This window comes from Sorex araneus, chromosome X (assembly GCF_027595985.1).
Source record: "Sorex araneus isolate mSorAra2 chromosome X, mSorAra2.pri, whole genome shotgun sequence".
Lineage (NCBI taxonomy): Eukaryota > Metazoa > Chordata > Mammalia > Eulipotyphla > Soricidae > Sorex > Sorex araneus.
In genome coordinates, this window is record NC_073313.1 from 274,833,292 (window position 1) to 274,859,806 (window position 26,515).

Genomic DNA, 26,515 nt, shown 5'->3' on the forward strand with positions numbered 1-26,515 from the left:
CCATGAAACTGGGTTGTACAATACATGAGGTGCCATTACTTCCTAATATGCCAGTTATTGGCTCCTCTGGATTACCTCGGCTCTACAGATCCCTAAGATAGATCCCTATATTTCTTTTGTTCTATTCACTGATTCCAGGTAAATCAAGGTAACATAAAACAAAAATAAGATATCTCAAACTCTACATATTTTCCCTAACTTTCAAAAACACTGTCTATTTATTAGAGGTATGCTTTCAATATTAAGGCTTATGGCAGAGAGTCTGTCTTTCCCGGGGCCTCCTCAGAGGGGATGGGCTCCAGCTTCCCTCCCCACCCCTAGCAGAGCTCCCGGCAGCTGAAGACCTCTGGAGCCTAGCCACAGCCATGCTCAAGGCCCCTCTCCACACGTTCGGATGAGCCTCACACATGAAGGGACCAGCAGAGGAACCCAGGTGTGTGCGACCCAGGGCTGAGACCTCCAAGCCTGCTTGGATCTGGACTGGGCCTCCTCCTCCCAGATTTCCCATTTCCCAGCAGCTAGGCGGTCACACCCAGGGACTGCCCCTGGCGCCATGGAATCCCATCAATGGCCAGCATCCGGAGACTTAAAAGCAAGCTCCTGGAAGCACACACCACAAAGCAGCCACATGATATCTTAGAGCCTACTTCTCCCTCTGGGAGAACCTGGCAAATACTTGAAGTTTCCTGCCCACATGGGAGAGCAAGGTCCCCATGGTGTATTAATATGCCAAAACCAGTAACAAGCTGGATCTCATTCCCCTGACCCTGAAAGAGCCTCCAGTACGGCATCGTTGGAAGGACAAGTAGAGAGAGGCGTCTAAAATCTCAGGGCTTGGACGAATGGAGACGTTACTGAGACCGCTCGAGAAATTTGATGATCAATGGGATGATAATGACTAAGGCTTATGTGTAGTGTTCTAATCTCTTTCCAATTTTAAAATTAAAATTTTGCATATTATACCATTGGGATGTTTCTATCATGAAATGTACATAGAAAAATATGTACATGGGACCAAAGTATACTTGCATGGAAATATGATCATTTTGGTGGATAATTTTTTTCTTCATAGAAATACAACTCTTTCAAATCATCACTATTAAATGGAATGACAATATTTTAAAGATATTTAAACAAGAAGGGTGATTTCAATCAAACTATTATCAAATCAATAATAACCCAAAATAATGGGAATATAGCCTACTAAGCCCTTTAGCTCAGTATTATATAACTTCTTAGCTGACAAAGAAGGAACACTGGTATTGTTTTGACCCTTAAATTCTCACCCTGGCAGACTTTTCTCTGATGCTTAAATGAAAACAGTAACCAAGTGCTTTGATGGACAACTCATTACAATGAGAACTAGAGGTTTCCAAAACTAAACAAAGATTTTTCTGTATCTCCCACATACCAGGGAAAGTAAGAGAAATAGTCTCCTACTCGAAACAAACTCTAAATCTGCTCTTTAACAAAGTAAGAACTTTAGAAATTATAGAGCTAAAATACAGTTTTTAAGAGCAGAAAATGTTCCCAAGGAGGATGAAGGAAAATAAAATATTATTGTGAGAAAATAGAATGAGACAAGGGGGAAGAAATCTTTCAATGGAGTAGAAACTATGAGTCTCTCTGTGTCCCTTGAAAGGTTTTGATCCAACCCTATTTGTTATCCTAGAAAAGCTCTTCTGAAGAAAGGTCTTAGTGTAAGAACGGCTTGAAAGAAGCCAACCCCATGGAAATAGGAACGACGCGGCCATTTATTAATGTCAAAAATGCTGCCTGCATGAATTAGCTAGCCTGTCTTTTGGACACCATACAGAAAAGTCCTCTTGCACCTGCCTCTTAGTGTGCTGACCCCTCTGCCTTTATTGACAGCAGCAGCAACCACCAGAAAATATAATTTAAAAAGGAAAATACTCTACTACATTCTACCTTCTGAATAGCTGATTCATCAGTTTTTAAAGGCTTTTTACCAAAGTATCATCAGTGACTACAGCATATAAAAGCTTGCTCAGATACAGAATGAAAAGCAAAGGAGTCATTTTCCTCAACTGGCAGAATTTAACCAAATTATCACAAAACTGACCTTAAAAACAAAGAAATGAAATAGAAAAGGGCCTGATTTCTTACTGGCAGTACCCTAGTGGCAAGTATCCCAGAACTAAGAAAAGCTGCCAAGTAGACGAGAGAAAATTAAAGGTCCTTCCAAAAACAACTAGCTTGCGCACACAGCATTCCCATCAGCTAGAGTGAGCTTCAAAAGCCACACACAGGTAGAAGGTCCAGCCTTATTCTTTATTTACAGAATAGATCAAAGTCATTAAATCAAGTACAGAAGAAATTTTCCTGGATTGGTCTCAACATCCTTCCTACCACCTGCAATTACATTATTATTATTTTTTTAATCTATCTTATTCTTTTCACTTAGGTAGGGCAGAGATAAGGAACAACAAATGAGCTTGACTTCAATCTCAAAGCTGAAAGAAATTTCAGGGCAGAGAGGGCACTTGTTTTGCATGAGACTGACATGGGCTCGATCCCTGGCATCCCATATGGTCTCCCAAGATCCACCAGGGGTAGTTAATTCCTGAGGGCAGAGCCAGGAATAACTCCTGATCTTTATCGGGTGTGGCCAAAAAAAACAAACAAAAAAGATGAAAGAAATCTCAACTTGTAAAGAAACAAAAAAGTTTCTCTATTCCAGTTAGGAGAGTGCCTGATGGTAGAGGAAAGCTATCACAAAAAAGCTCTTCCTTGAGGCGTGGCACAAAGATGGCAAGGACCTGAGCTTTGGAACGATTCTCATATATCTCAAGATTCACCTCACAAAACATAATGATAAAAAGCGTGGGGGGAGGGGGCCCATTATGAAGAGAAACTAAAGTGAATATGGGCAAAGTGAACGTGAAAAAAGAAACTGCAAATGATCAAAAGTTGCTTAGTACTTCTCTCTTTGACTGTTATAGAAATCTTGAATCCAATGTTTCATATATTTAACTTCCAAGGAGCGAGCTAGTAACACAGACTCAGGATCAAAAGGATTGCTGGCTCGAAGATCTAGATGATGGGCCCCCTCTGGTATGATGATTGCGACCAAGGTATCCGTAATGTCTCTGGTTACTCCACCTCCTACCCAGGGGTCTAGTTCGCCGTTGCTGCAAGTGAAGAAGAGAAAAAAAAAAAAGATTGTTGGCTTTTCTTATGTATACCTAGGTAAAATAGAAGACATATTTCATCCAAAATTACAATCTGAAGGATCTTATCAGAGGATTTAATTTGTCACATAGAAAAGTGCTTTCTACTAGATTTTAAAATAGTTTTACAATCAGTTATAAGAAAACAGAAGACAGTGGTGCCCCGCAAATCAGCTCAGATTGAACAGGGCTTGGAATTTAGAAATCTAGATTCCAGTCCCAAATTCATGACTCGAAATCTATATGCTTTTACATAAATGACATGACTTGGTTTCCCTACTTGTAGAACTGCAATAGCAAGGCCTGCCTCATAAGGTTCTTATAAGAATAATCAGGTGCACATATGGAAGTATTTAACAAGCGCTGCTGTCAAGAACATGAGTCTCTTAGTCACAGCTGGTTTCCTTTGTTCCTAGGACATTTCATGATCCAATGGAACAAATACTCCCAAAATTTTAAATCCTAATTATATATTAACCTTTAAAAACTTTCCTTTGATTTCTAAAGCAGTACTTTTCTCAGCATAGTACTATAAAAAAAAACAAATAGGGTCGTAGAAGAAAAAAATTGTCTTGGATCTGAAATCATAAAATTTCAGTATTACTAAAACATTTTGATTTAACATCAGCTATAAAATTAAGGAAGTGTTGATAAATTAGTCTTGATTGCTTCACACATTTTAGAATGATGTAAACAGGCTATGCCTTCATTAAATGAAAAAAAAAAATTAGAGGGTCAGAGAGATAGCTCAAAATGGACTCCAGGTCAGATCCTGAGAGCACAGCCAGGATTGACCTCCAAACACAATGCCAAGAATAGGCCCTGGGCACTGCTGGATATGGCCCCCAAACCAAAGAATGTAAATAAGCAAACCGATACAACCACAGACAACATACTTAACAATATCTACTAACAGCTTTTGAGATAAAAATCTATCACAAAATTCACCATTTAAAATGAATAACTCATAAAATAACCACATTTAAAGAAAAGAAAAAATAGAAAAGAAAAGCATCACCACAGTCAGGCTCCAGACAGCCTTGGACCCTAAAGATTTCCTCCTCGCTAACCCAAGCCCCTAAGTCAGGGAGTTTCACCAACTGACATCAGTTCTAATTCTCTTCCAGGCACCTGGACTCTGCCCACCCTTTCCCTCTCACCGCAGTCGAGCTCTGGACAGAAGTTTTAAGCCCAAGACCCTGAGGGCTCTGGCCCCAGCACCTAGATTAGGGAGTCACACATCTGACATCAGCTCTAATTCTCTAAACCATTACTGAGATTATTACTTTTCATAGTGAAGCCAGGGGGTGAACAACCATATTTCACTGACTTTATATAGTATCTCAGTGAACTAAACAGAGTGCTAGTTCAGAAGTCCCTTGTCAAAGTCTAATAGCATTACATGGCAAAGAAACTCATCAGAACAAGGTACTATCAGTAGCCCTCTGGTGTGAACAACTGTACAAATCAATACACAAAAGTCCATGGCCTGTCTTTCATTTCTAGCACAAAGTAAAACCATGGGCTTTTGGGCACTGATTTTGTAATCTACTGTACAAAATCTATAGTTTCTAGGAGATTTTTTTTGTAGAGCTTGTAGGATTTTCTTGGTATCATTTCATCAGCAAATAGTAAAAGTTTGACTTCTTCCTTTCCTATATACAAATAATTAAAGAGAAGAAAGATATTTAAAAAACAATCCCGTTCACAATTGTGCCTCCTAAAATCAAATACCTCGAAATCAGCTTAACTAGAGAGGTGAGGACCTATACAAACAAAACTACAAGATGCTACTTCAAGAAATGAAAGAGGAAATGTGGAAATGGAGACATCTCCTGCTTATGGATCTGGAGGTCTAACATTGTCAGAATGGTAATACTCCCCAAACCATTCTACAGATTCAACACAGTCCCTATAAGGGTTTCCTTCACAATTTTCAAAGAAATAGATCAAAGATTCCTGAAATTCATATGAAACAATAAACCCCCACTAATACATAAAGGATTCCTTGGGAAAGAAGATGGGAATTATCATCTTCCCCAACATCAAACTGTACTACAATGTAATTGTAATTAAAATAGCATGGTGCTGGAATAAATATAGACACTCAGATCAGTGGAGTGCAGTTAAATATCCAGACCTTCAAATATATGATCATTTGATCTTTTATAAAGGACTAAGAAATATAAAGTGGAGGGGCCGGAGCGATAGCACAGCAGGTAGGGCATTTGCCTTGCACACGGCCGACCCGGGTTCGATCCCCGGCATCCCATATGGTCCCCGAAGCACCGCCAGGAGTAATTCCTGAGTGCAAAGCCAGGAGTAATCCCTGAGCATCGCTAGGTGTGACCCAAAAGCAAAAAAAAAAAAGAAATATGAAGTGGAGCAAGGAAAGCCTCTTCTTAAGTGGTGCTGGGAAAACTGGGAAGCTGCATGCAAAAATATAAGCTCAGACCTCTTTCTAATGTCAAGCAAAACACAAAAGTCAAATAAAAATGCATAAAAGACCTCAATAACAGACCTGAATCCATAAAGTACATGGAGGAAAACGTAGGCAGAATCTCCATAACAATTACACTAAAGACCTCTTCAAGGATGAAACGCCACTGACCAAGCAAATGATAGCAAAGATAAACAATTGAGACTACATTAAACTAAGAAGCTCCTGTACCTCAAAGGAAATGGTGAGCAATATACAAAGAAAGTCCATGGAATGGGAAAAGTTATTTATTTACCCAACACTCATATGATAAGGGATAATATCCAAGATATATAGGCACTGAATATGTAACTTCACAAGAAAAAAAAAAATCCAGGCTGGAGCGATAGCACAGCAGGTAGGGCGTTTGCCTTGCACACAGCCGACCCGGGTTCGATTCCCAGAATCCCATATGGTCCCTCAAGCACCGCCAAGAGTAATTCCTGAGTGCATCGCCAGGTGTGACCCAGAAAGAAAGAAAGAAAGAAAGAAAGAAAGAAAGAAAGAAAGAAAGAAAGAAAGAAAGAAAGAAAGAAAGAAAGAAAGAAAGAAAGAAGAGAAGGAAGAAAGAAAGAAAGAAGAGAAGGAAGGAAGGAAGGAAGAAAGAAAGAAAGAAAGAAAGAAAGAAAGAAAGAAAGAAAGAAAGAAAGAAAGAAAGAAAGAAAGAAAGAAAGAAGGAAGGAAGGAAGGAAGGAAGGAAGGAAGGAAGGAAGGAAGGAAGAAAGAAAGAAAGAAAGAAAGAAAGAAAGAAAGAAAGAAAGAAAGAAAGAAAGAAAGAAAGAAAGAAAGAAAGAAAGAAAGAAAGATCCAACCCAATCAAAAAATCGGGTGAAGAAATAAATAGAAACTTCCTCAAGGAAGAAATAAAAGTGGCCAAAGACACATGAAAAAATACATCACTAATCAAGAAGATCCAAATCAAAACAACAATGATATACCACCTCACACCACAGAGACTGGCACATATCCAAAAAAGGAAGGAAGGAAGGAAGGAAGGAAGGAAGGAAGGAAGGAAGGAAGGAAGGAAGGAAGGAAGGAAGGAAGGAAGGAAGGAAGGAAGGAAGGGAGGGAGGGAGGGAGGGAGGGAGGGAGGGAGGGAGGAGGGAGGGAGTGAGGGAGGGAGGGAGGAAGGAAGGAAGGATAGATGGATCTGGAAACCACCCAAGTTCCTGAGAATAAATGACTGGATAAAGAAACTACGGTAAGTCTACACAATGGAATATTACACAGCAAGCAGATAAAATGAAGTCATGAAATTTGCTTATAAATGGATGGACATGGGGAGTATGCATCATACTGAGTGAAATGAGTCAGAAAGAGAATGACTGCACTCTTTTGCATGATATAACAAAAAATAGTATGAGATGAACACTCAGAGACAGTAGAAATGAGGGCCAGGAGGACTGGTCCATAGCTGGAAGCTTGCCACAAGTGTGTGTGGTGGGGTGTGCGGGTGGCTTTTTACTTATCTCATTTCTTTCTTTAAAAAATTAGCTCATCCTCCTGCCCAGCTGAGTGTAAACCTACTCCTGGCTCCTACTTGCCCCCACAGATTTTAATGAGGACCCCTAACTTCCAGTCCACACGTCTACTTATTCCTGGCTCCACCAGGCCACAGGTAACTCTATCTCCTGACTTCTGTTCACTCCTGCCACCTGACCAGACCCCTATCTCCCAGTCCAAGCTTCTTCTTGCCTCACGCAAGACAGAAGGCAGAAACCGGCTGGTGGAAGAGATAACTGAGAACTTCCTTAGTCTGAGGAGGGAGAATTACGCACCAATCCAGAAGGCCCAAAGAGTGGCAAACAAACAACCACAACAAAAAATCCTCACACAGGGCTAGAGACTGAGCACAGTGGCCACTCAACACCTTTATTGCAAACCTCAACAGCTAATTAGAGAGAGAGAACAGAAGGGGATGCCCTGCCACAGTGGCAGGGTGGGGTGGGGGGAGATGGGATTGGGGAGGGTGGGAGGGATGCTGGGTTTACTGGTGGTGGAGAATGGGCACTGGTGAAGGGATGGGGTCCCGAACTTTGTATGAGGGAAGCATAAGCACAAAAGTGTATAAATCTGTAACTGTACCCTCACGGTGATTCACTAATTAAAAATAAATAAATTTAAAAAAAATCCTCACACAGAACAGCGCCAAGACAAATTATAATTAAAAGAGCTAGCACCAAAAGGAGACTCTTTAATGAGGCAAAAAAGAAGCAATGTCTCAAACAAAAGTATAATTACAACATATTCCTCAAATGGAACTCTACAAAGCAAGAAGAAAATGGAATGATATATTCAAACTATTGGATGGAAAGAACCTTTATTCAAGAGTCCTCTACTCTTCAGGGCTACTATTCTAACTTGAAGGAGAGATAAAAGCATTCTTGAACAAACAGATGAAGACACTGCATCCAAATCATTGCCAGGAGTCCTAAGTGGTCTATAAAAACAAACACTGAATAGCAAAAACCACCTAAACTCTCATAGGAAAATGGCCACAAATTCTTTCATAGCATTCCTAAAGATTAATGGACTGAAATCTCCAATTAATGAAGCATACACTGTCTGATGCAACAGAAAACAAAAATACAACCTTATACTTTTGGAAACTCAATTGAATTCACCCAAGTACAAACTCAGAAGGAGAGAATGGGAAATGACTGTATATTTCTCTGATGCTTCCATAAATAGATTTTAGCCGGTTGCTCTCCATAATTGACAACATAATGCAAAATTTGAAGTAGTAACAAGATATACATAGAGTTGTTTCAATTTACTCTGAAATAAGCTAATATAAACTATAATTATGTGACAAATATGTCCAATAAGGAGCAAATTAGAAGTATAAGGTTTTGCAGTCAAGCCAATATTGAAATCTGGCTTCATCACCCAGTAACTAAAATAAAATTGGGTAAGCGTTGTCAAGCAACTGAACGCAGTGACCTCGCTTTTTCTCCTCAGTGAAAAAATAAGAATTGCTTCATAGGACTGTTGTGAGGATTTAATTAAATAATTTATTTTGAATACCTTACATAGTATTGATGACAGTAGGCACTTTAAAAGTGTTTATTGGCTAAAGAGCTAGCTCAGTTAGAACATATGCTTAGTATGTATGAGAACCTGAGCTCCAGCTCTGTCACCAAAAGAACCTCCAAGCATTGCTATGTTATGACCTTTACTTTAGAAACTGAACATAGTAGAAAAATAACTGCAAAACTTTTAGCAAGGGGCTGGAGATAAAGTTCAGGATTAGAACATTTGCCTTGCATGTGTGTAGTTCTAGGTTTGATCTCTAGCACCCCCCCCCCACCACCACCACCACACACACACACACCTTTAGCAGGGAAGGAAGAGAATGAGAAGGTTCCAATAGAGAGTGATACAGGGATAGATATTGGTACATTAGAGGCAGAAGAGTGCTACCATGGTTCCCCTTAAATTAAAAATATTTACACTCTTATAAATCAGTTACTTCAATTTTTTAATTAGTGTTTAATGATGAAAAAATTTCATATTGCTACTAATATTAACAGTCTAAGCAAGTAGGGAACAAAAGTGCTGCTTTATTTTTTGAAGGTTTTTTTTTTTTTAAACATTTTAATTCTGTTACTACTGTATTCTTAGTCTTTAGGTACATTCGTAACTGTGTTAGATCATGTCTCCTCTCAGCATCCTCTGTCTTTTGAGGAATAAAAAAACAGAATGAATGCCACTGCTCGATGCTATACTATTTTCTAAGCTAGTATAGCTTAATCAACAAATGTTTTCATTAACCACAGTTTTTACTTGGGCCAGTAAAACTCACCTGAAAATGATGTTTGTGTGTGAACTGATATTTTTGCCTCCATAAAGAGTAGGGATCCAAGAGGGCCTTGGTCTTACGCGCCACTGTTTAAAACAGTCATCAGAAAACTCCTTCAGGTTCCACGGGTGAGGCTCAAACATATCATCAATACCATTAGAACAAAAAGGCATGACCATTTCTGTGCAAGCCTGAAAAACCAACCAGAAAAGAAACCATTGAAAAAAAGGGGCACAAAGAAGTTAAACTACCTGCAATGTGCAAAGCTAGGCTGTCGACACAGGCAGCTTCAGAGCCCCTTCCCACCTCTCATTATTCCTGAAAAGTCTGATTGAGGAATCACAGGACTTTCTCAATTAGGAACTGCTTTCTTTCACATTTATTATATTTAACGCTCAAAACAATTCTTCAGAGGAAGTACTATTTTTGCATTCTTGTTATAGAAAGAAAGAGGGACTCTGACTCAGGCTATGCATCCATTTTCTGTGCTCATAAAATGTTTCCTTTATGTGATCTATCAAATTCTACTTTAATAACTGAGTTACCTACCTGTCCTTTTCACCAAGCTATATCTGACAGTGCTATGTCTGGTTCATCTTTTTATCTTTGGAATCTAGAGGGTGCCTGACACAAGTATTGAAAGTATATGTGATGATGATTAAACACGATCAAATTTAATGCAAGAGAAAAGTTGGCCCTGTCTCACAATGTCCAGTCAAGAGCCTGGATCAAAGTGGATGACAAAATCTTGTAAACTCTGTTAAGCACAATCATAGAAGTGAAAGTAAGACCCACTGGAGAATATAATACACACTTACTTGATAGCTCCAGCCCTGCGTCCCCAGACTGCTAGCTGCTGTCACTGATATATTCATACAGCTTGCCTGGCCAGAATAATTATAATACACATTCAGAGCTTTATAAATATTCTTCAGCAGCTGCGTATCATTCATATTGGAATTTTTCAAGTTTTGGCATGCCACCTGTCATTTTGGAGAGATAAATGGCAAAAGTTATAAAGAAAACATTATGGTTGGTTAAATAGCAAGTATGATTTTCACTTGTTCATTACAAAAATTATACATACATAACTGCATCATCTGAAAACTTCTATAACATGACAATAATATCCTTTAAAAATGATATACGACCCCCTGCTTACCACTCAATCATCTTTGATAGCTTTTCCTCCAACCTTGCTAAACATTCCCACTATCCCAAACTCATTTCCTCTCTTTGGCCTTTGCTCACTCTGAAATGCTCTTTCCCCCTCTCCCACTACACCAATTAGTGGCAAACAGCAATTCATACAATACTGGGCTTAAGTATCATTTCCTGTCTGAAATCAGCCTTGCCTTGGTCCTTAACTGAGGAGAAACAGTCTATTGCTTTTTTGTGTCTCCTCTCTATCCCTGTGCCTAATTCTAGCAGAGGCCCAATAGTATTGCATTCATTTGATCCAAGAGCTTAGCATGGTATCTGGTAATTAATGGTATCTATTGCTTACAGAAACATTTTACATATTTATAAGAATGAAAAATTTATAAAATTTATCTAAAATTGCATCAAACTCTAATGTCTCTGGTATAAGAAGTATTACCAAGCAATTCTACAGCTTCCAAATATTCCTATCACCAGACATATAATCAGTATCTGCACTTCGAATACTAAAAACCACAAGCAATATTTGAGGGGTACAGGACTGAGAGTAAAGGGAGGGGCTCACCAGACAGGGGAAGTAGGGTAGGAAATAGTTCCGATCTTCAGAAAATCACATAATAAAGAATACAATTTCTGCATTTTAGTATGTAAAAATTTTACTTCAAAAAACAAAAATAGGGCCAGAAACATAGTACAGCAGGTAAGGCAATTGTCTTGCATGCCTCCAATCCTGGTTCAATTCTCAGCACCATATATAATCCTACAAGCACTGTCAGGAGCGATCCTTGAGAAAAGAGCCAGGAGTAAGCCCTGAGCACTGCCAGGTATGGCTCCCAAATCCAAAATAAATTAAAAAAAAAAAGAGTAAGGAACCATAAATAACCATTAAACTCCAATTAATGTGCTTAAGCTTAAATATTTAAGAGAATACAAATAACTTCTCTTGAAATAAATTTGTTAAATAACATGGTAGAGCTGTTATTTAACAAATTTGAGAGATTATATAGCTGTTGAGAGATTATATAGCAGGCAAGATGTTTGCGTTGCATGTAACTAACCCAGATTTGATCAAGGGACTAAGTGTTGCCAGCAGACATCTCCGAGCACAGAGCAAGGAGTAAACACTGAGCACACTGGCTTTGGCCCCCAAACCAAAAAAACAAATACAACAGGGAGCCCAGGGATGTGGCCCAGTGACAGACGCCTCGCAGGGGTGAGGCTGCTAGTCTAATCCCAGCACTGGCCCACATCATTGAGCGAAATCCCAGGGGTGTTGCCACTGAAAGCGCAAGCCCCATGGGTTCATAATGTTCAGTGCACAATTAGCAAGTGTGCAACCTCCAAAGGGGGGAGGGAATGGGAGGTGAGAAGAGGGAGAGTGTGGGGGGAGAGGAGAGAGAAAAGAGAAGGAAAGGAGGGGAAGAGAAAGGAGGGGAGGAAAGTTATTTTGTAGGTCAAATCATTTTATTCAAGGCCAGCCAGAACCTTGACTCTGGTTACAGACTATACCTACTGTCCAATTTGCTCTACCGCTTATGGGAGTACCTCTTATAAAACTGCAAACAACTCCAATGGCAAGGCAAATTATTAAATTTATATATCTTGGGGCTGGAGTGATAGCACAGCGGGTAGGGCCTTTGCCTTGCATGTGGCCTACCCGGGTTTGACTCCCAATATCCCATATGGTCCCCCGAGCACCACCAGGAGTAATTTCTGAGTGCAGAGCCAGAAGTAACCCCTGTGCATCACCGGGTGTGACCCAAAAAGCAATAAATAAATAAATAAAATATATCTAAAAAAATTTACATCTCTTATAAACATCTTTTTAATTTTAATGAATCACAGTGAGATAAAGTTACAGGTTTATAAATTTTCGTGATTACATTTCAATTAATTTTCGAGTACCCATCCCTCCACCAGTACTCATTCTCCACCACCAATGTTCCCAGTGTCCCTCCCGCCACATCCACCCCTTCCCACTCCCTGCCTCTGTGGTAGACACATTCCCTCTTACTCTCTCTCTCCTTTTGGGTGTTATGGTTTGCAATACAGACACTAAACAGCCACCATGTTTGGTCCATAGCCTACTTTCAGCACAGATCACCCATCCTGAGTGATCCCTCCAACCATTGACATGAATTCAAAGATCTGTGTCTGCCCCTTTCTCACTGCATATGAAAGAGATATAACAGGCAAATTTTAACAACAAAAAAAGTGAGGCAGTCAAGGGCCAGGAAGATTGCTCCACTCTGGAAGCCTGCCTTATGAGCTGGGGGAGAAGGAAGCTGGGATAGAGAAGGGATCACTAAGTCAATGATGGTTGGAGGGATCGCTAGGGATGGGAGATGTGTGCTAAAAGCAGATAAAGGACCAAACTTGATGGCCTCTAACTATCTGTATTGCAAACCATAATACCTATAAGTAGAGAGAGTAAGAAGGAAACTATCTACCATACAGGCAGGGGGAAGGGTGGGGCAGCAGGGGTTGGGGGTTGTTGAGGGATACTGGAGACATTGGTGGTGGAAAATATATACTGGTGGAGGGATGAGTGTTCAATCATTGTGTGACTAAAACTCAAACATGAGTTTTGTAACTTAAAGAAAAAAAAAAAAGGTGGTCAAAGAAGGAGTAAAAAGAATGCAGCTACCCTGCTTCAAAAGAGAGCCAGGGCAGCAGGAAGTGGGCATGGGCTAAGATGTACTTCCAGGAGGGAAAGGAGGACATGAGAAGGTGATCAGTTATGAGCAAGCCCAGGCTCTCATCAGAGTTCTCCAAAAGACTAGGTACCAGTAACAGCATCCTTTAAAGAAAAAATGGGAGGTGTGAACTTTGTGGCGTGGAAAAAAAAAAAATGTGCTTTGAACTTGAAACAGCCGCGGGACACCTGGGCAGTCTCAGGCCTGGGCCGGAGCTCGGGCTCCGGCCGAGATTCGACCCGGGTGGCCATGCCTTTGCACAGCCGCGTGGATGTGGAACGAGCAGGAACCAGAGACAGCTTTAGGACTTGGGGTTCCAGCGAGTGTTTGCAACCATGTATGCAGACTGTGAACTAAGCTTTTGCTACATGCTGTTCCAGGAAGGGAAATGATTCATTTTCCAACTTAAATCTCCCTGGACTTAATTACTATAATACAGAAATTGTAAACCACGCGGCCACTACTGCAGCCGCGCGACTTTTTATCTCTTCATTCTCATCAGTAGAAAACTTATTATCAAATATTTCCTTGTCAATAGAGCTTTATTCTTGGGGAATAAATTCCAACAAAATTAGTGAGTCTGTGTTGAAACTCCAACAACAATAGTGAGTTTGGTGTTGAAATCGGGAATGTAATCAAGGTAAAGAGAAAAGGAAGTGAAATTATCAGTCACGCAGGGGGGGGCTTGGGGGGTGAGGGGTGGGATGTATACTGTTTTTTTGTTTTTGTTTTTGTTTTGTTTTTGTTTTTATTGGTGGTGGAATATGGGCACTGGTGAAGGGACGGGTGTTTGAGCACTGTATAACTGAGATATAAGCCTGAGAACTTTGTAACTTTCCACATGGTGTTTCAATAAAATAAATTAAAAAAAAAAAAAGAAAAAATGGGAGAAATATAAAAAAATACAGAGGAAATTATTTACTGGGAAAAGTCACAATGTCTTTCACCAAAGTTATTTGGCAACACAATATTACTGTCGAACGTTAAATGAAAATTTGGTGAGTGGAGGCTATCAAATTTTAGGAATTCTTTTAACAAATATGAAGTTTTCATGATAGCAGACTTAATTAGATCCTTTAAGTCAGAGCCCCTCTGTAATATGACTTTCCCAAAGGGACAGAGTATGTATATTATTCCTAGTAGGGTTTTGGAAACACTGCAATTAGGAAAAGTCTGAAATTAAGGTTATCCAAATAGCTAGAAATACCTTTAAAAAGTAATTGTGAGGTCCTAAGAATAAGACATATTAAGATTTAGAGAGAAGAAAAGCACCTGCCATAGAGGGTGACAGGAGGGAACCTGGGAATACTGGTGCTGGTAAATGTAAACTGGTGGAGGGATGGGTGTTGGGACAATGTATGATTGAAATCTAATTATGAACATCTTTGTAAGGGTCTATCTCACAGTGATTCAGTTAAAAAAAAAGTAATATCTATCTACCTATATCTATCTATCTATCTATCTATCTATATATATATATTAAGACTTAGGGTATTCATAAAGAAGTAAAACTGAATCAAACCAAAAACTTCACAAATCCACCACGCCTAGAGCAATAAGGAAATTAAAGTTGAATGAGGCAAAACAGTGTTTTACTATTCCAGCAACTCTCAATTACTCGTGGTGAATACTTAACATTTATTTGTATGGCACTTTTATCTGAAGATCCTCCTAAAAAATATGCCATTCAGAAATACTCAAAAAATAAAGAAATTGGGGCTGGAGCGATAGCACAATGGGTAGGGCATTTGCCTTGCACGTGGCTGACCTGGGTTCAATTCCCAGCATCCCATATGGTCCCCTGAGCACTGCCAGGAGTAACTCCTGAGCATAGTCAAGTGTGATCCAAAAAGAAGAAAAAAAATCAGGAATCTGTCATAGGATTTATTAAATGTTTTATTACCAACAGTGAATAATGAGTTAATTTTTCCTGAATGTAGACTTGGATCTATGCAAATGTGCTACCATTTCACCATTTTATGAAGTTAACATACTGAAAGCAGAGAAAAGCACAGCACAGTGAATGAAGCAGAGTTAAAAAAAAAAAAGCTGGGTAGGGCGAAAGCAAGGTGATGATGTGCGCAACGAACAGCTTAAAACACTGGAAAAGAAGAGCAGCATGTGACTGTGACTCATAAGCTGTATCAGATCCCCTTTCGGAGCTAGAACACTGAACCACTGTCAGATACAGAAAAAGAGGCTCCAAGAACAGCCATCTCTACCAGAACAGCTACTTTCTTTTTTTTTTCTGCATTTTAAAAAAAATTTTATTTTATTGAATCACCGTGACAAAAGTTACAAAGCTTTCAGGTTTAAGTCTCAGTCATATAATGATCAAACCCCCATCCCTTCACCAGTGCACCTGTTCCCCCACCAAGAACCCCAATATACCCCCCTCCCACCCCCCCACCTGAGTGGCCAATGATCTTCACTTTATTCTGTCTATACTTTGGATACATTCAATATTTCAAAAGAGAACTGATTATTATTATTTGGAATTTTCCCCCAGCAATCAAACCTGCTGAAAAGGCACAGCAGGGTCAGTAACCTGTTGATAATGCTTGGATCTCAGCAGCCAAAGTTACACAGAGAGCATCATGGTCCACACGCTGGCCTCTGCTAACACTGAGCTCATATCCAGGTTAGGGGCAAACATGAGTCCACTTTTTTTTATGAGGCCAGAGCACCCCCGGTGTATGGTATCCCATGATGAAGAACATACTCTAAGACAGAAATAAACGATTATGCAAAATTCCAGAAAATAGCAATGAGAACAGGGAACTGAAGAATAGTTGGAGCCCACAACTAATCAATTATACTATTCCAAATTTTTCATTATTACCAATAAGGCTACAACAAATATCAAGGCTAAACCTCAATAAGTAACCTGAACTGTTTCTTTGAGGTAAATTCTCACAAGGAGTAGTTAAAAAAGAAAAATGAACATTTGAGGAAACTGGATAGCAAGTGGTGCGTGTAGGCCTGGGATGCCCTCTTGGAGTTCTTAATGCTGCCTGAACCCTGCAATGCTCAGGGCCACCCAGCAGTTCTCAAGGGCTTCCAGAACTGTACCTGGTAGTGTTTGAAGGCCTCCAGGGCTGCTCTCAGCAATGCTCGAGAGCCCTGTGGTGATGGGACTCGAACCAGGTCAGCTACACAGAAGACCTACACCTTATTATCCCAACTGGCCCTCCAGCCACAAAAAAAATAAATAATTCTTTTTTTTTTGCTTTTTGGGTCACACCTGGCTCTGCACAGGGGTTACTCCTGGCTCTGCACTCAGGAATTATCCCTGGCGGTGCTCAGGGAACCATATGGGATGCTGGGAATCGAACCCGGGTCGGTTGCGTGCAAGGCAAACGCCCTACCCGCTGTGCTATCGCTCCAGCTCCTAAATAAATATTTTTAAGGTCTGTGCTACAAGCTATCCAACTACCATTTTAGAAAGTACCAACAGAAGGTCTGGACAACCAAATTTGTGTAATTTTTAAAGCTCTTACAAAATACTTATGTTTACTACAAAAGAAAATATTATATTAAATGGTTCCAAAGTTACCCTTCTTTATTTTTTCTTTCAAGGGGGGGGGGGTAACCAGGGATAGAGCCCCAGTCTCATACATGTAAGACATGTACTTTACCAATAAGCCACATTGCCTGTTCTAAGTTTCTTTCTAACTCAGAGTTTCTCTGAGTACAAACATCATCCTCTAGCATTAAAACCAGGATATTTGATTTCTGTCTTTATACATATCCTTCTATACGTAATAGCTTAGGTAGCATAAAAGGAATAAAGTTCTCCTCTCCACCCTCCAACACACACACCAAAAAATTACTGAAGTTATACAAGCAAAACATCAGCTCCAAGTCACTGCTTATTTCTGGCTCTGTGCTCTGGGTTCATTCCTGGTAGGGCTCTGGGAACCATATGGGTTGCCAGGGATTGAATCCTAGCCAGCAGCATGTAAGGCCTTACTCACTCTCTAGCCCCCAATCAATTTCAGCTTGATAATATGCTGATATTACTCACTCAATGAGGCAGGCAATTGGTAGAAAATTATAAAAGTGAATAAATAGATTCAAGTGACTAAGGCTTAAGAACCAACCAAAACATGTAATAAACAGACCAAGTTCACTTTCTATTCCTAGAACAAAGTTGAAGTTTCTGGAAAAAACTTAGAAAAGAACATTATTTATTCACCTTAATCTGCTTTTAAAATGCATGGAAATCATGAAAATAACATAATATTCTATTACTGCTACCAAATTAATCAGCTCTACACTATGTATTTTAATATTCTCAGCCTCAGTATGCCAGAGAAAGATTACAATTTATTCAAGAGCTTTAAATGTTTCACACCTATAAAGATAAACATTTAAGTAAGAGGAAGAAAAAGGGAGCACGGAAAAAATTTAAGAGGAAGGAAGGAAGGCAGATTTGAAACAGAACAAAAAGATCAACCTCTTCTCAGCTAGCATGGTCCATCCACATTAGAGAAAGAATTAAGCAGATACATTCAGCTTTTCTAACAGGTTTTCTTTCTCTACAGCTTCAATACCCCTCTCACACTCACTCAGATAATCACATTAGTTTTGTCAGTAAAAGCTCTCTTTTCATAGAATGTACCTAAACCGCTTAAACCACCCAGAGAGGTTGCATACATTATCAAATACCCAGACAATCGTACGAGATTTTCCATCTTATGTCTTATTATTTCACTGTATCTATCTGCATGCTTAAAAGAGTAAGCCAAAAGATTTGGTAAGTTGTCAGCTAACGCAATCCCAAAATAAAATAAACTGTGCTTGAAGTTGAAAAGAAATGGAGCAGTTTTATGCTGACACAGCAGTCAAATGACAGAGGGGGTTTCTATTTCCCCTTTCTCTTTTCCTTGTGTCCTAGCAGCCAATTCCATGATTATTTCTATTTCTGCATGAATGTTGCAGCCTCTGTTAATAAAAACAAACGGAGTCTGCCTATGCTAAGTCCAGAGATAAATTAAGAAGAAGGATACTTGAGTTGACACAAAAAATGGCATTCAATCCCCGGCTGTGGCTTCCTCAGAAGAGCGATTGTATAATGTAGAGGCAGAATTGGAAATCATCAGCTTTGTTTCATAACCCACTTGTTACATATTATATCACCATCCTAAACCCGAGTTAAAGACTCAAATAGGGATGGCTGTTTGTCAACCCTTTAGAAAGGAGGAAGTATATCAGAGGAAGGAGGAGTTCTGGTTAAATGGAACTATCCAAGTGAAAGAGCGGTCCCCAACTGGGTAGTGTTCCAAGGATTAGTGGGTTGGGAGAACACAGAGAGGGTCAAGAAAGGAGAAACAGAATGAACAGTGAATGAAAGTGAGTTGAAGCTAAAGGCTTGGGAGAAATACATGTAGCGGGAAAGTCTAAAATCAGATAACTAGAGAAAGATGTAGGCAACATAAATTTTTGGGTTTTACCATTTTTATTAAATTTACAATATTGTTAATTATACTTTTAATGCAAATATCACTCCAACCCCACAGTCACCTCCAAAGTGCTGTTTCCCTCCATCAGTCTCCCAAGTGGCCGCCCCTCCCACCCCTCTCCCAAGTACACTCAGTTCTACAGGGAAAATCTCCAGTTCTGATGAGTCTGGCATTTGTTGTTCTCTTAATATGCTTCTTTACATCCCACATATGAGATCATTTTTTAAAAGTTTATTGTGGAAGTGGTGACACTTAGATTAAAGTTAAACTCAAATTCCACAAAACCACAAATCAATGATAAATTGAAAACAAATTTTCCGGGTCTTTTTTTTTTTTTGGTAGGTATAGAAATTTTTTAAATTAAGTGTAAATAATTCTAAGCTAATATATTTTTAAATTAACATGAATTAGTCAGGCCTACAAATACACAATTTAATAAGTGAGGAGAGGAAAACTAAGAAAATTTTAAAGGAAAATCTGAATAGGCCTATAAAGATATAAAAGTGTATTTTATCCTAGAAAAGGAACATAGGCTTTATGTTAGGAAATAGTATATTACAGAAAATGCTTAAGTATCTGCATTAACAAGATCATTAATAAGATCATAATAAAACTATACAAATGCAGAAAAATCTGAATAGACACAGAACATTCAATGTAACTGAAAAATTATTGTAAAATTATAAAATAAACAGATCTATCTTACTCTGTAAAAGTCAACCATAATCATCAGGAATGAATGCAATACTCATGGCCAAGTGCTAAAAAGTCTGTCTTTTAAAGAAGTTTTTTGTTTTTGTTTGGGGTTCTTTTTGTTGTTTTTTGGTTTTGGGGTCACACCTGGCGGTGCTCAGGGGTTACTGCTGGCTCTGCACTCAGGAATTTCTCCTGGCAGTGCTCGGGGGACCATATGGGATACTGAGAATTGAACCAGGGTCGACAGTGTGGAAGGCAAACGGTCTACCCGCTGTACTATTGCTCCAGCAACTGAAAGTTTTTTAATGCTTCCTATAAAACTGGTTTCATAACAATGAATTTCCTAAATTGTTTCCTGTCCATGAAGCTCTCTACAGTTATAAATCTGAGTGATAATTTGGCTGAATAGAATATTTTTGGTGAGGTGTTTATTTCACTGAGTCTTTGTACTATATCCTTCCATTCCCATCTGACTTGCAGATTCCATTTAAAAGATCTGCTGTGGCTCTTTGAGACTTTCCTTTGTATAGAAGTTCCTTTTTTAAAAATCTTGATGTTTTCAATATTGTCTCTGGCATTTGTCATTCTAAGTACAATGTCTTGGAGTTTTTTTCTATTTGAGTCTATTTTGCTGGGTTCCTTTGGGCTCTCTGGATCTGGGTGCCTGCTTGCATTCCTCAATGTTGAGGAGAAAGAAAGTCTTATCTATAAAGTTTTTAACTATTGCTTCTTCATAAAATTATTCTTTCTGTTTTTCTGGGACTCTGTGATATAAATGATCAGAGTCTGAACAATGGCAGAATTTATTTAACTCTAGAATTTATTAAGTTCCTAATTTAAATCTCACTTCCACCACCTCTTCATTAAGCTTAAATTGTCTTCTTCTCCATAAGAGTGGAGTTATATCTTTCCTACACAGTATCTCTTGAGGATTGAATGAGATAGAGTAATTCATTTGAAGTGCTTTAATAAATGTTAAATTACTAATATTGATGGATAAGACATTAATATGGACTTTTTTTCTTTTTGAGTCACACCCAGTGATGCACAAGGGTTACTCCTGGCTCATGCACTCAGGAATTACTGCTGGTGGTGCTTGGGGGACCATATGGTATGCTGCGAATTGAACATTGATAGAATAATAGATTTGATTGTTTTGGGAGGGATGGAGGAAAGTTGGCCACATCCAGCTGTTCTCAGAGCTTACTCCTGGTTCTGTACTCAGGGTCCATATGAAGTGCCAAGAATCTTAACTAGCAGCAGTCATTTGCAAAAGCAAGCACCTTACCCCTTTACCATCTCCCCAGCCCTAGACTTAGTGTTTTGGTAGCTACCAAGAGTATCCCACCAGCACAACAGAGCCTGGCAAGCTACCAGTGGCATTTTTGATATGCCAAAAACAGTAACAAGTCTCACAATGGAGATGTTACTGGTGCCCGCTGGAGCAAATCAATGAACAATGGGATGACAGTGCTACAGTGCTACTATGTTAATAGTAACTATCAGTCTTATGACTGTAACTCATGAATTTATCTCCAATTTCAAATGAGAAAACAGGTTTAGAAAAGTTAAGTATCATGTTCAAGTTAAGTAAACAGAAAATAACACAAATCAAAATCCAAACCCAGTTTGACAAATTCTTATGACCATGTATATCAGAACGTCCTCTGGTACTGAAAGTCAGAAACTAAACACAGAAAAACAAGAGGTGTACTACTAAAAGAGACTAAAGGATATTTTCCTATTACCTTAATAGGCCACGCAGGCAAAGGCTGTAAAAAATTTGACTCATAAGGGTAGTTCACCATAGCGAGATTAATCCAAGTTTCAGAGATCCAATCTTTCAAGCGTTCAACATCGTCAGAATCTGTTAATGGGCTGCATAAATGAAGGGTTTCAGAAAGCCAATCTAAGCCAAAACCTGGGAATAAAAATCACATTGCTGAAATCTAAAAAGAAGTACTCAATAGAAGACTTTATAGATCATTAATTCTTTACTTGGTATTTGAGAAAGCTCAATTTTTAAGAATATTTTTCCAATATTAAATATTTCTAAGACAGTTTTATAACCCCCGGTAAGTATACTCTCCTTGAAGATCTTTCCAGAATTAGTAATCTGAATTATTTCCCCTATGAAAAAACCATTATTAAAATAAATTGGTCAAGCAATAGGAAATTTAAAAAATAAACAAATGGATAAAGCAACGAGAATACATAAACTATAACTTTAAAAACAGATATAACTGAAAAACAAGGCGCAACTAAAATTGCATTGAGCAAAAGACACAGAAAAAATTCAATTCCACTTACTAAACATGCAATTCCACTTACTAACATGCAATTCCACTTACTAAAACTAAAAAATCCATGAGGAAGCAAAATTTATGAAATTATCTATAGTTCTAGAAGAAAGAATGGTAATGGGTTAACAGTAATGAGGTAAGGATTATCCATATTAATAGATTAATACTATCCATATTAATGGATAGTACAGACTAGGCATATGTACCGTAGGAGGGAAAATGAGATTTCTTATCTGGGATACTGATTACATTATGTATTCACTTGAGAATACTCATCAAGCTGTGTATTTTGACTTCTATATATATTTAATATGAATGTCATACTAAATAAGTTTACTAAGAGTATTGAATTTAACAAGTGAAAGGCAAAAATCCATTATTCCATTATTTTATCTGAAACTTACCTTTATTTACAAGTCGGTTAATGGCATCCCAGGACATACGGATGCTTTCTGAACAGTTTGAGCCACTTTTCTTAAAATCTCTAGTTACAATATTCAAAAATACACCACAAGGTACCATATTCTCAAACTGCCAAATGGGAGCAGAGGCTGCAAGAGCTCTAAATGGTAAGAAAAACAAGGAAAGAGAAGGGGCAGGGGGAGAAATGTAACTCAGGAAATTAAAATTATAAAATTGAACCTAATAGTTTTATAACGTGAGAAACAGTGAGATAAATTTTTGAATACTGAGAAATATTGAAATGGCAATGATAGTGAAAGAATATTTTTTTAAAAACAGCATAAATTATTAATGATACAGAAACTACAAATCTTAGAACAACAAGATATAAACATTTTATCCCAAGCCTAAACCAAATCTCTAAGATTGCCTAAACAAATAAGAAGCACTTATGTATAAAATAAATGTATTTACCCAACAACCATATGGGGATATTTCATCCTGAACCAGGCTGCAAGCATACCACCATACGAGCCCCCTAGGGCAATGATAGGTTGATTTTTAACTCCTGATATTGTTTTTCTCAAGTGTTTGATTAATTCTGCAAAATCAGCCAGAGCTTGTTCTGATGTCAGAAAATTCAAGTGTTTAGAATCCTATAAAAACACAAAAACAAAGAATATGGGTATAAATGTGGACAAAATGACAATATAGATATTGTATTGATCAAGGAATTGAGAAAAAAAAAAAAGGCCAGAATCAGATCTAAGTTTTTCTCCAAACAGAATTCCCAGGCAATTGAGCTAAAGTGTCTAATCAAATCAAAAGCTGATTTAAATACTATGCATTCTGCATTCAAAATGTAATTTCCATGAGTCAGAAAGAGAGAGACAGACATAGAAAGATTGCACTCATCTATGGTATATAGAATAACAGAGTGGGAGACTAACACCCAAGAACTGTAGAAATAAGTACCAGGAGGTTGACTCCATGGCTTCAAGGCTGGCCTCACGTTCCGGGGAAAGGTCAACTCAGAGAAGCGATCACCAACTACATTGTAGTCGAAGGCCATGTGGGGGAAGGGAGTTGCGGGCTGAATGAGGGCTAGAGACTGAGCACAGTGGCCACTCAACACTTATATTGCAAACCACAACAGCTAATTAGAGAGAGAGAACAGAAGGGAATGCCCTGCCACAGTGGCAGGGTGGGGTGGGGGGAGATGGGATTGGGGAGGGTGGGAGGGACGCTGGGTTTACGGGTGGTGGAGAATGGGCACTGGTGAAGGGATGGGTTCCCGAACTTTGTATGAGGGAAGTATAAGCACAAAAGTGTATAAATCTGTAACTGTACCCTCACGGTGATTCTCTAATTAAAAATAAATAAATTATAAAAAAATTAAAAAATAAAAAAAAATGTAATTTCCATAGAGTGCCATCTACCAAATACTTCCTCTGAGGAAGTATGAGATCATGGAAACTGTAAAAATAAACTGCACATAAATTTAAAACCAATGTGACAGAACACAATACTTAGTATAACAGGTAACTACTGCACCACAGTCTCAATTTCAAATCTATATACATTTAAAATGACAATAGATTTAAATGATGTAGTCTATCTGAAAATTCAGAAAGTAAGTTCTTGCCGAGGGACAATTTCCCAGTAGAATTCTGAGTCCTGCTGAGTTGAAGAAGCTAAAATAGCTCTTAATTTTTATTCCTTTTTTATTATATCACCATGAGATAGTTACAATGACTTTCACGATGCCTTTCAGTCATACAATGTTCTAACACTGATTCCTCTCCACTACTATACATTTCCCACCACCAAAGTCCCCAGTTTTCTTCCCGTCAATCTCCGTCCCTCCTGTCAGTAGGCTCTCTCTCTCTCTCTCTCTCTCTCTCTCTCTCTCTCTCTCTCTCTCTCTCTCTCTCTCTTTCTGTTTCTCTCTGTCTCTCTCTCTCTCTCCCCTCTCTCCCTCTCTCCCTCTTCTCCCTTTCTCCCTCTCTCTCCCTCTCTCCCCCTCTCCCCCTCCCACCCCCACGCCCATGGCTTTTGGACATTATGGTCTGCAATACAAATACTAAAAGATTATCATGTTTATTCCTTTGCTTACTTTCAGCATGCAGTTCTTATTTCAGAGTCTTCCAACTATCTTTGTCATAGTGGTCCCTTCTCTATCCCAACTGCCTTCTCCCCCAGCACTTGAAGCACGCTTCCAACTGTGGACCAATCCTCCGGGACCTTATTTCTACTGCCCCACAGTCATTTTGACAACACTGATTTTCCCAATCCATGATCATGGAATACTTTTCCATTTCCTAAAGTCTTCTATTTTTTTCTTAAGCAACTTACAATTTTCAAGGTACAGACCCGTCACATCTTTCATTAAGTTTAATTTGTTCACAAGTTAAATTAGTTTGATTTTTTTGGACAGGATATCTTTATCTTCTAGTTCATTATTTCCACATAGATGCTTGTGTGTTTATGTTTCAGCTTGCTACTTTGCTGTACTGATATATTGTTTTCTTTTTTTTGTTTTTGTGTCACACCTGGTAGTACTCAGGATCACTCCTAGCAAGATCAAGAGACCATATGGGATACCAGCGATAGAACCCAGATAGTCGGATGCAAGGAAAGCACCCTACCCACCATACTACTTTTCTAGCCCCTTTTATTGTTTCTAGAAACTTTTTAGCAGATTCTTTAGGGTCTTCTCTGTATAATATAATGTCATCTGCAAAGAATAATAATTTGACTTCTGCTTTTCCAATTTCTTTATCTTGCCTGATTTATCTTACTTGACTGCTATTGTTTTGGCATTCTAATACCATATTAGTGGACATTCTTGCCTTATGCCTGATCTCAGAGGGAATGCTTTAAGATTATCTGGTTGTGGATTGTTGAAGTGGCCATAACTATCTTTTGAGAGGTTCCAAATGCCTCTATTTAGTTTTAATCATTTTAATCATAAATGGATGTTGGATCTTATTGAAAACTTTCTCTAAATCAATTGATATAATAATAATTTTCTTTCATTGATGTGCTGTGTTACAACAATTGTTTTGCATATATTAAATCATTTCTTGCATGTCTGGGAAAAATCCCACTTCACTATGGTGATTTTTTTTATATGCTGTTGGATTTGGTTGACTAAGGTTTGATTGGGGATTTCTGCATCAATGTTTATTGAGAAGCTGGTTTGAAATTTTCTTTTCTAGTGGTATCTGCATCTGCTTCGAATATTGGTGTAATGCTGACATCACAAAATATTTTAGGAAGGATTCTTGTTTCTTCAACATTTTGCAAGAATTTAAACCATAAAGGTAGTAAATCTTCTTTGAAGGTTTGCTAGAAAATTCCCCAGTGAACACATTTGGACCAGGGCTTTTGTTCTTGGAGAGATTATTCATTACTCTTTTAACTCCCATGCTTGTAATTGGTCTGTTCAAGTTTTCTATTGCTTCCTCAGTTTTGAGATATTTCATAATCCTAAAAATCTGCCCATTTCTTCTAGGTTCTCCCGTTTAACAGCATAAAGGTGTCCATAGAAACCTCTCATGATATCTTGAATTTCTGAGGAATGTATTGTAATTTCTCCCCTTCTGTCTTTGATTCAATTTATTTATTTAAACACTTACTCTTATTTTCTTCATAAGTCTAGTCAAAGGTTTGTCTATCTTTTTTTTTTTTTTGAAGAATCAATTCCTGGCTTGACTCTTTGTATTCTTTCTGTATCATTAAATTCTACTCTAGTTTTAATTATTCCCTTCTTTCTGCTAGTTTTGTTACTCCTTCAGAAATTTAAGATGTACTTATGTTGTTGATTCAAACCTTTTCATCTTTGCCAATGTATGCTATGAATTCTCTCCTTGGACAGCTTTTGGTGTGTCCCATAGATTTATTTCTTCATTCTTCTAGTTTCAAGGTATCTTTTTATTTCTTCCTAGATTTCCTCTTTGGCCCCTTGTTATTTAGCAGTATTTTGTGCACCTTCCAGGTGTTAAGAGTTTTTCCAGTGCTTCGTTTTTATGGTTACAGTCATTTTGGTCTGAGAGGATACGTAGAGTGATTCTAGTATGTAAATTTATGTATGTTTGAGTTATGTCCCAGTATGTGACCTATCGTGGAGACTGTTCATGTATAGGGAAAAGTGTGTATTCTGCTTTTTGAGGATGGAGGGTCCTATGTTTGTGTGTGTCCATCATTCCAGCAACCCTAACTCCTCATTCAAGGCTCTTGTACCAACTAAACTGATATTCTGTTCTAGTTGATCTTTCTAGTGGTAAAAGTGTTTAAGTCTCCCACAATTATGTTTCT

The 26,515-nt window shown here is 38.5% G+C and overlaps 1 protein-coding gene across 1 annotated transcript in view; it reads right to left on the minus strand.

Moving 5' to 3' along the window:
- Window positions 1-2,273: 2,273 nt before the first annotated feature.
- The window catches only part of PRCP (prolylcarboxypeptidase), a 98,695-nt gene continuing 74,453 nt past the window's right edge, over window positions 2,274-26,515 (minus strand). The window contains exons 4-9 of the mRNA XM_004621169.3: window positions 22,670-22,851; window positions 22,198-22,355; window positions 21,239-21,411; window positions 10,291-10,455; window positions 9,476-9,663; window positions 2,274-3,152 (exon numbers count right to left, since the gene is read on the minus strand). Coding sequence (XP_004621226.2) covers window positions 2,936-3,152; window positions 9,476-9,663; window positions 10,291-10,455; window positions 21,239-21,411; window positions 22,198-22,355; window positions 22,670-22,851 — 1,083 coding nt within the window. The 3' untranslated portion in view covers window positions 2,274-2,935. The remainder of the gene's footprint in view (window positions 3,153-9,475; window positions 9,664-10,290; window positions 10,456-21,238; window positions 21,412-22,197; window positions 22,356-22,669; window positions 22,852-26,515) is intronic.